Raw genomic sequence first — 11,274 nt, forward strand, 5'->3', positions numbered from 1 at the left:
TATATAAAATAAAATCATTTAGGCTGTATTATCTTGAAGAGAGAGAGCGAGAGCATGCGCACAGGCAAGAGAGATACTACAAGGTTATATAAGACTAGTTTCTTTCATTCTACAAAGAAATGGAAATATGTATGACTTAGGGGTTTGTTTTCTATTTAACTGCTATAATATTATCCTTTAAAAGTTTATGTGTCACTGATTATATATTTTCAATTATTTATTAATATCTGATGTTCAAAAGATGCAGAGAAACACCACTGAGAGAAAATTATAACATGGTAAGATGACATGCCCACATTTGAACATCTAAATGCATTTTATTTCATAATCTAGCTACTTTGATCAATGTAGTAAAAGATACTACAGATTTAGATCTTGAGTAGATATTCAATTTCAATGTCTATTGACTGAATAATAAAAGATGTTAACCAGGTTCCTTTCCACATTGCATCATCTGTTTAAAGATCTAGTTAAGTACTAGATAATTCTTAGTGATATGAAGATTGGGTAGAAAACTCAAACCAGCTGATTAGTTCACCTGTTAATAAATCCATTTGGCTGAATGCATTCACTAAGTAAGATAGAACATAATGGTTTTTATAATAAAGGTTGTTGAATAGTTTATTAATTAGAACTAAGTACCCATTTTGATGTCCCTTTAATCAAAAAGGGGAAGAAGCACTTTTAAAAGACCAATGTCTATCCAAGGGCCAGCATTGGAAAATTATATATTAATGGCTACTTATATGTTAATGGCACCATATACATTCCACTATCAGAGTCAGGTAACTTGTTTTATATTATTGCAACACATTACTCCATTGAATATTTATTTAACATGTTTATATGTAAGGAAATTCTAAAAATAATTATTTCCTGATTGAGAAATTATAGGGGCAATTTAACTAATACAAATTGTTTACAGGCAATAGTGCTATGTAAGTTTTATTTATATGTAGCATAATAGTTATTTAATCATCACAGAAATTTTATTAATTTTATGAGGAAAACATTTTGTATCTTTGTTAAATCTCTCATGATGAGACCAAAGTTTCAAAAGATGTTAGGATTCATATTTAACCCCAAGTCCATTTTACAAGTAAGCCTAGGCATTTTCCACCATGTGTTGCATTTAATTCATCAACTCACTAAATCAACTGGAAGTTTAAAGAATATGAAGACTGTAATAACATTATGGTCTATGACTGGAGGGAATTCAGCAATGACATACAAGAGGAAAAGTTTCTAAAGAGAAGGGAAATGTAAAATGTGATTGTAGACAGGATAGCACCCTACAAAGAATCATCTAATGCAAAATGTCAAGGCTGAGAAATGTTATCCAGATAAATGGATCAAGAATAGGGAGAAGCAGGAAACCTCAACGAAGATGGTGGACTAGAAGCAGCCTGCAAGCAAGCAGCTCTCAAGGAAAGGACTGTAAATTGTAAATTGCAAATTGTAAAAGATGCCGATCTACAGATAGCTCTTTGTGGAAGGAACATTGTGAAATTCCAGAGAAGTCACATGGAACACTTGGAGTGAAAGAGAAGTTGACAGGGTGATTCATGTGACAAGATTGAAAGGATCTGTGGGGAGGCATCTATGTGTGGGGAAAGTTAGAGGAATAGAGCGCTGGGGTGCCATGCTCACCCACAGGCACTGTGGCCAAGTTGTGAAGGGGCTCCCTCTACCACCATAGACCTCTGCCACTGGCTGGGAGAGCTGCCTAGAGTCCGTGCAGAGTCACTGCACTGGAGAATAGGTGCAGCAAGAATTTGGTGGCTGCTGATTCTGGGTTTCTGCAGCTGATGCCATCCTGAGCTCTCAGATGCATAGCATCAGGTCTGCACAGGACACAGCTCTGTAGCAGTAGCTTTCACACCACTCCCAATAGGCTGGAGAGGGAGCAGACAGAGTGGATGTTCCCCTGAGCTGTACCCTGTAACTGGGAGCCAAGTCCCCCTCCCCTGAAGTACAGCAGGATCTGAGCAAGGGAGTTTCCTTGGGGTGCTACCTGGGAAGTTTTGAGCAACTGCCTCCGGATCTCGGGAGGTAGGGAGAACTCCATAGTCCCTGTGCTGCTGGAACATACCCTTACCCATGCAATTTGGCATGTGTGGTTTCTGAGCTGGCAAAACAGTCAGCCAGCTGTGTGGCCTTATCTCCATGCCTCAGGTCAGAACAGGCTGCCACCTGCATTGCCCTGTTGACTTGGCCCCAGTTCCGGCTCTGAACCTCACATGCCAGAGCCCAAGGTTCTTCCTCTGTGGCTCCAGAACTCCTGCCAGACCTGGGACAACACCCCCAAGATTCCAGAGCTGCACCTGGACCCCAAGACCTCACCCCTGAGTCGACACCACTGTAGACTGCCCAAGGTCCAACCCTCTGACAAGGACCCCCCCAGCCTCAATCTGCCATTACACCTGGACCTGGTTTGAGCAAAGTCCCATAGCCTGGGCACAAGGACAAATGCCTAGATAGATTCACCCAGCTGCTATTGTCATCTCGACAGGGAGACCTGGGCAGAGAAATTCCCACAGTGCCAGCCTCTATGGAGAAGATCTCACCCAGCCCCGAACTTCCAACAATGAACTGAGGAATAACCCCCCACTAGCAAAAAGATCATCCAGCACCGGCTTGAAATGTGGCAATCTCAGGAGAACAGGAAAAAAAAGTACAGGTGCACTACAGGCTTTTAGTGCATACCCCTCTTCCCTGTCACATCAACATTTCACAGTGGGCAAAAGCACCATCTAGGGATTTCTCCTTCTAATTAAGCAAGAGAGTTCCCAGCAAAGGAGATCAGGCACCCTGCAAAGCTATTAGTCCTTAGCGGGGAAAAGTGGATTCAAATGAGAAGAAACCAGCAAAAGAACCCTGGCAATGTGAAAAAAAACAAAAACAGTTTGATACCACCTAGGGATCACAATGGAGCTACAGTAGTGTGTTCCAACCACAAGGAAATTGCTGAAATGACACAAATGGAAATAAGAATATGGATGGCAAATAACATGAATGGAATTGAAGAGAAAGTTAAAAACCAACAAGAAGAAGCCAAAAGAGTTTTTAAGGATATCAATGCAAAAGTCAGTAAGGAGCTAGACAACATAAGAAAGAATATAATAGAACTTAAAGAAATGAAAAAACTTAAAGAAATGAGTCATATAGGGAATTCAAAACACAGCAGAAAGCTTCAATAATAGACTAAACCAAGGGGGAGAAAGAATCTATGAGCTTGCAGCCAAGGCTCTCAAGCTAACTGAGTCATTCAAAGAGGCAGAGAAAAAAATAAAAATGACTGACAAATCACTTAGAGAATGTGGAATTACGTGGAGTGAACTAATATTGGAATTACAAGTATCCCATAGGGAGAAGAAGAAAGAGATAAAAGCATGGAAAATCTATTTGATAATTATTGAGACAAACTTTCCTGGTATCAACAGAGATTCAGACATCCGGATACGAGATGATCATCAAACACTGGAAAGATTCATAACAAATAGGACATCTCCAAGATACATAATAATCAACCTGGCCAAAGTCAAAATGAAGAAGAAAAGTCTACAAGTGGCAAGACAAAAGCAACAACTAACCAACAAAGAAAAACCCATCAGACTTATCAGCAGAGAACTTATAAGCCAGAAGGGACCGGGACCCCATCTTTAATTTTCTTAAACAGAACAACTGCCGACCTAGAATTTTATATCCTGCAAAACTAAGTTTCACAAGTGATGGAGAAATTAAATCTTTTTCATGTAAGCAAACACTGAGGGAATTTGTCACAGCAAGACCTGCCCTGCAGGAAATATTCAATACCGCACTATACAAAAATCAGCACAATAGATACCCACCAGTGTAAAATCACCTGAAAAAGCTGAAGTTCATAACTCTTATAAACCAATTGCACAAGAGGGAAATAAAGCAATCAAATACTACCCAACATGATAAACAGAATAGCATGTGACATATCAATTTTATCACTCAATGCTTGACTCAAAAGACATACGCTGGCTGAATGGATGAAAAAACACAACCCAAGGATCTGCCGTATCCAAGAAACACCTCTAAACCACAAGGACACACAGACCCAATGTGAAAGGATAAAAAAAATTATTCTATGGAAATAGAAACCAAAACATAACAGGTATAGCATTCTCATATCAGATAAAATTGACTTTAAATCAACAATGGTAAAGAAAAAGACGGTTATTATATAATGGTAAAGGGGGCAATTCAACAAGAAGACATAACAATACTAAATATATATGCACCGAACACAGGAGCACCAGATACGTAAACCAAATTCTACAAGGGCTAAGCAAAGACATAAATTGTAACATTGTAATTGTTAGGGACTTCAATACTCTACTGTCAGAGCCGGAAAAATCATCAAAGCAGAAAATAAATAAAGACACAGTAGACATAAACAGGATTCTAAAACAAATGGAACTAATAGACATAGACAGAACATTGTACCACAAAACTACTGAATATATGTTCTTCTCATCAGCACATGGGACACCCCTCAAGAATGATCATATCTTAGGCCACAAAACATGTCTCAGCAGATTCAAAAACATTGAAATAAGGCAATGTATATTCTCAGATTACAGTGTTATAAAACTAGAAATCATGAACAGAAGCTTTTCAAAAGAAGATAGACAAACAGCCAACAAACATATGAAAAAATGCTCAATCTCACTAATCATCAGGGAAATGCAAATTAAAACCACAATGAGATATCACCTTACCCCTGTCAGAGTGGCTATTATTAAAAAGTCCAAAACCAATAGATGCTGGCATAGATAGAGAGAGAAAGGATTGCGTATACACTGTTGGTGGGACTGCAAATTAGGACAACTTCTATGGAAACAATATGGAAGTTTCTCAAAGAAGTAAAAGAAGACCTACTATTTGATCTTGCAATCCCACTACTCAGTATCTACCCAAAGGAAAAGAAGTCATTTTATCAAAATGACACCTGCACTACTATGAGGACGGCGACGGGGAGGAGGCCGATACCTGCTTCGGGGACGACGAGGACAACCCTGGCAATGAGGGGTCCTGACAGCGTGCGCCCCGCCGAAATAAACTGACCGAGTTTTACCTCACTGGGACTGGACCGAGTGGGCTCCTTAGGTGGCGGACTCGACCTCACGGGAGGCGTCGTGTTGGTTCCCACCCCTCTGGTTGTTTCAGTTTAGGTCTTTTTTCCTTCCCTGTGTTTGTTCTGGGTTTTCCTCTGCTTCAGAGAAGAGGGGCCGCCTGCCTTGCTCGGGGCCCCCGGGCTGGCTGTGGCCGCGTCTGGCCTTGGGAGGGCAGCGTGGCCCTGACTGCTGCTTGGGCGCCCTGATGTCGGGCACTGGCCACAGCCCAAAGGAGGCACGTGGAGCCACAGATGGGAACGTGTGGACGCCAGCTCCCCGCTGCCACCGAGGGCCGGGGGCCAGGCAGCTCCATGGCCTGGAGCCAGAGACTTGGTGTGTTTCCCAGCTCACAAGTGGACGGATTAGCTGTGGCCGTCTCTTTCTGCTTTGGATTGTTTGAAATCTAAATAAAACTACTTTATGAGAAAAAAAAAAGAATGCGCTAGAATGTTATTGCAGCACAATTCACAACTGCAAAAATCTGGAATCAACCCGAGTGTTCATCAGTTCAAAAGTAGATTGACAAAATGTGGTATGTGTATATGGAGTACTACTCAGCCAAGAAAAGGAATGAATTAATGTCTTTTCCAGCAATTTGGTTGGAACTGGAGACCATTATGTTAAGTGAAGTATCTCAAGAATGGGGAAACAAATACCAAATGTACTCTCTAATAATTTAGAACTAATATATGGGCACGGAAAGAAGTAAAAATTGTTCGAAATCAAGAAGGGGGAGCGGGAGTAAGGGGGGCATAAATTCATACCTAACAGGCACAATGAACACTATTCAAGCAATGGGCACACTTAGAGCCCTGACTAAAGCATTATAAATCTATCCATGTAATAAAAATGTTTGTACCCCCTTAATATTTTTACATAAAAAAAATTTTTTAAAAGGAAAATGCATATGTTTATTGACTGGTGTGATGACACGCAGGAAACTAGTAATTGTAACATTAAAGGGAACGACACTCCTGAAAACAAGACCTTACAGGAGATATGAAGGGTTGTTCCTAAGATAGTTTTGGTTCCAGTTCAGGGTAAATAAACTACAGTAGTGGTGGGGAGAGGGGTGTGATGTGTACACAAATGTAACAGAAAATATTACCATTTGATTTATCTAGGCAATTGTCTCTATTCATTTCTTGTCCACAGCTATAGCTTATACCAGCCACATAATTTCAGTTTTATTCTTTTGAAATATAACTTTATCTTTTATTAGCTATTGATATTTCTCAAATTATACACTTTCATTATTTTATAAAATTGTACTTGTGTCATAACCAAGCAATTAATATAGTAGGAAAAACTTGAAACCCTTGAATGAGAGAGTTTGCTTTAAGATCTTTGATTTAGCCAAATTATCTTCAAACACATTGTTGCTAGATAACTTTCTATGACAACATATGCACTAGAAAAATCAGGATATAATTTATTCATCCTCTATTTATTGAAATGTATGCTCATTAAAGTTTCACAAGGATATCTCCGTGAAAAAGGAACAATGACTACCTTGATTTATAAAAAAATCTATCACATAATTTGCTAAACTGCTTTCTTTGTTTGATAGCTAAATTCTAAGTAATATTCTTTATGGATATACTAATAAATATTAATAACTCATGCAGATAAAACATATAACGATAATATCTGATTTTAATAAGACATGAATATTGTGGTAGATTGTTTTGCTTTTACATCATCTAAAATAATTACATGTTCCTCAAATATATATAGAAATAAACCAAGTAAATATACTAAGACACTTTTAAAAGTAACATTTTTCTTATATAATGTATTTTTTTCAATTTTTCAATAGTCTTCAAAGGAAGTTTTTCTCACTGATCACAGTATTTATTCTTTGAAAACATTAAGATAATTTTTTTCCTTTAAATAACTGATAGGCTTCTTTATTGCAAATGACAAGAAAAAGGAAATATTTAGAGAAAAGTTTGAACTTCACTCACTCAAGCAGAATTCGCAGAGTTACTCAGGCTATTTAGAATAAAAAATAAATTTTAATGATAAAGTCTAAGATTTGGTTGGCTTTGGAGTAAACTGTCCATCTTTTATCATAAAACTTTTGTAACTGTCAAAATAAAACCTTTTTGTAACTACTGTGAAGTATTATTTTATGTGAAACTCAGAAGCAATTTTGTTTGTTTTTTAATACCTTGTTGTTTTCGTGGATCATAAATCTGAAGCCCAAACAGGGGTGGTCTTTCATGCCTCAATAATGTCACCTCACTTGTTATCAAATCTAGTTGAAAAATGGAACCATTCATATAATCAGTCCAGAACACATAGTTCCCATGATGCGACAGTCCAAAAGGATGGTTCAATTCTTTCCCACTGTAAACAATCTGTAAAATATAAACACATTGTGAAAAATCAGAAATGATCTTCAGGAACATAACTAAATATTTAAAGAAAATTATATTCAAATAAGTGTAATAGATAATAATCTAACTAATATCTTAATTCATATTTTTCCAGGAGATTTGAAAAACAGATTTCACAATGTGAGCATATTTTTCTGTTTAGGGCATGCTATTTGAAGGAGACCATCTACATTTCATCCATTTAAATTATCTCATTTATGGCACTATTAATATGGTCAAGAAAACAAACATTAAAATGACTTTGCCTAACTCTCATTCCTATCTCACTTCTTGATGATATTCCAGAATCATATCCTAGGATAGAAAATGACCTGAATAATTAGTACTATTATGTATGTTACAATGTTGTATACTACATATTTGGATGGCATTGGGAGTAAAAAAGATTCTCCTACTTTAATTGGGCCAATGCAAATTGAAGAAATCTAGGAGCTGACTGGAAAGAAGGTAAATGTTTTAATTTTAAACATAGAAATCTTTATTAGTAGTAAATAGATAAGACTCACTGGCAAATTTCAATTCTGATTATCTTAATATATTCATTACATTCCAGTTATATTTTTTGTTGTTGTTTAAATGGAGGAATCATGTGATAAACAAGTCTTGTTTTACATGTAGGATTGTAGAAGGGGAATAAATAATACCTCCAATATTGATAGTGCTTTTTCACCCTTCACTATGTATAAAATCATATTGAATACAACATGAGAAAGCATTTAGTATTCACTTCACTTACTATTAGAAAATTGAAAAAGTTATCCAAATAATTTAGGATCATCAATTCAGGTTTTAATTCTTTTAACTAAATTCTTCATGCCAATTATCACATAGTGAATAATTGTGACGGTTTTAAAATTTTTCCAAACCTTTATGTAGGTTAAAATATGCTGACTATTAAAGTGTTGTGTATTAAATATGCTGCATACAAACCATCATCTTCTAAGAAATCATAAAGATTTATTTAGCACCTGTTAGGTATGTGACATCAAGTTAAATGTCAATCAATTCTACTTATTAGGGAAAATAAAATATTGTCAACCAATGACTGAAATAGTCTTAACTGATTAGTGTAGTATACTATTTATTTCTCAAGCAGGATTCACTATGAGTAGGCTTAGCCAAATTTGCAAAAGGGAAATAAATGTAATGTTAAAGGAAGCATTTTGACAATTTCTAACTTTTCATTTTTCCATGATTTAAATAACAGTTGAATTCTGTTCATGGTGTTACATGTGGTTTGGTAGTTGTAAAATGAAACAGAGAGGTGATATTTTTGTCAACTACGCCTTTGGCTCACAATCAACTGCATCATCCTAAATTTTACCCAAGAATCTCACAATCATTTTGCAATGATTTCAGCAAACAAGAAGAGGAAACGGATATCTATTCATATCAGTAGGGTTGGAGTTCAGTTCATTCCTACTATGTGCTTTAGTTCCAGTGTTACTAAGTTCTTTCTGCAAATAAATATTGTCAGCCAAATAAATCCATAATTACTTATTCATAATATATAACATTAAATTTCAGCTTTAGATCTTGAACATATTTGAATAGAGTAGGGTTGCTTGGTCATAGAAAACTCATCAATAATGTAGAAAAACTGCATTTCAAAACAGCTCTGATATCCTGAGAGCTTCTTTTAAAAATCCCACAAATCCTGGCATACCACAGTGAGCTGGGCCTGGTCTCCCGGAGGCAAGTGCCAGCTGTACTACTTAATGCTCAGCCTCCTTTAGCTACCCCACAGAGAATATTGGCAGCCACCTCAGAGGGGTAAAAATAAACTTGAAAGTATTTTTTAACACAACACAACAAGGCTCTGTGAAAGAAGAAGCCTGTGGGTTAAAAACAGCAGCATTTGTCTTTTACCTTCCTGTGAGTTCCATTCAAAAACACTTTTTCAATATGATCATAATAGGCATCACACCAGTATAATGTGTTGGTGTGAAAGTCCAGAGTTAAACCGTTTGGCCACAGCATCTTTGAAGTCACAAAAATCTGCCGATTGAAGCCATCCATCCAGGCCTTCTCAATCCTTCCCACGCTGTCATCTATTTCATCTTCCTCCCAGTCTGTCCAATACATCCAACTAAGACATTAAAAAACAAGAGGGCATACACGTTATTTCAACCAGCCACCATATAGAGAGGCACTTCCTTAGATTTGGCCCTTCCGTAAAATCTAATTACATCCTGGTTTGTTCTCCTATCTAAATGCTTATCTGTCGAAGGAAGGGGGCAGCACTGAAGTTTTAAGGGAAGTAAATATTTGCTCAGTGGTACCAGTCCACTTAGCCTTGTTATAGAAAATCCGCTATCACACTTACTGGCTTCATGTATTAATTCACCTGGTAGTAAATGTCAAATATCTATTTTCTTTGGTATCAACATTAATTCTAGAAAATTATTTTGGGAGGCATTACTATTTTTAAATGTCCACTTCAAAGAGTATATAATCAATTATGTGATTGAAAAGCAGACTGACTTTCATGAGAACCCACAGCATAGTTGATTATCTACTCCAGACTTTATTTAATCTCAGATGAATTATTATTTTTTCAGACAAGCGATTGGATTGCCTTTGTTCTAAAGGGCACAGTCACACTGGGTTTGTTTGGCCAGGTCTAATTTGTCTTCCTGATGCAAATTATCTATGCTTTATTACTGCTTATTATTAACCCCAAACCCACAGAAGATGATTTAGCTGCACATACGTTTGATAACAGCAGGTTGACTGACCTTGAGATTTTGAGATTTAATTTCTATCTCAAACAAAGGCATCTGCCTTTAAAAACAAATCTTTTGTATAAGCTCTAACAGCAGGAGAGGGGGCCTTGAGCTAATGTTCCAATTCCCTCATGAATAAGGTTAAAACCCACCACATGTGTTGTCTTAGGGTCATGTGAAAGTTCTGGAGTTATTAATTAAGTGTAAGATTTAATTCAATCACTTCATACATAACTTTATAAAGCCCCGATGCCTTTCTAAGCTGCTGATCCTAGAAATACCCTTATTAGATCCCCTCCCTCCCATATTTTGCAGAGCCTAAAGAATTTCTGAGGTAATTTGGGAAAAATCTGTATCCAGGACTAAAAATCCTACTATGATCTACACTGGCAGATTTGGGAAAACTGATGTAATATATCGTTCATTATTTCATACCAATTAAGCTCTTTTTAAACTCTCTTATAACAGTTTACAATTATGCTGACATGCCTTTTTAGAACTGAGGAAGTATATTGAGACTGTTGAATTTTATTAATTCTAGAAATACATATGGCAATATGCCTGTTTGTATCCTGCATTTCCTTAAAGTGGTTTTATCATTGGGTCAGTTTAGGAATAAACAGAAGAGTTATTCTTTTTGCTTTAATTCTGTGTTAGTTAGATATAAATACAGCTGGTTCAGCTGTGTAAATCAACTATGTAAAAGTAAAATATATAATTTGTTCATCTCTATTGATATTTTCTTCAAATCTTATAGTTAATCAATACAGTTTTATTATTGCTAATTTATAACTTGTTAAAACTGCAATTATCTTTCCCTGTAGATTTTCCTTTTGATCATGGTGACACACATTTTTTCTGTGACTAACCTGAACCACATATATATGTGTGCATACATACACACATACACACACACAAAAGAAAGATAAATTTGGATATTCTAAATATATTGTATATTGTTTTACTGCTTGAAAAAAAAAGAATTGTGAACTGATCCAT

General features: G+C 36.5%; 1 protein-coding gene across 1 annotated transcript in view; it reads right to left on the reverse strand.

The window, feature by feature from the left end:
- LOC105815227 (low-density lipoprotein receptor-related protein 1B-like) overlaps window positions 1–11,274 on the reverse strand; it is a 68,630-nt gene that overhangs the window by 21,612 nt on the left and 35,744 nt on the right. The window contains exons 7-8 of the mRNA XM_012650374.1: window positions 9,419–9,638; window positions 7,321–7,510 (exon numbers count right to left, since the gene is read on the reverse strand). Coding sequence (XP_012505828.1) covers window positions 7,321–7,510; window positions 9,419–9,638 — 410 coding nt within the window. The remainder of the gene's footprint in view (window positions 1–7,320; window positions 7,511–9,418; window positions 9,639–11,274) is intronic.

The sequence above is a fragment of the Propithecus coquereli genome, unplaced genomic scaffold, assembly GCF_000956105.1.
Source record: "Propithecus coquereli isolate 6110/MARCELLA unplaced genomic scaffold, Pcoq_1.0 Scaffold320, whole genome shotgun sequence".
NCBI lineage: Eukaryota > Metazoa > Chordata > Mammalia > Primates > Indriidae > Propithecus > Propithecus coquereli.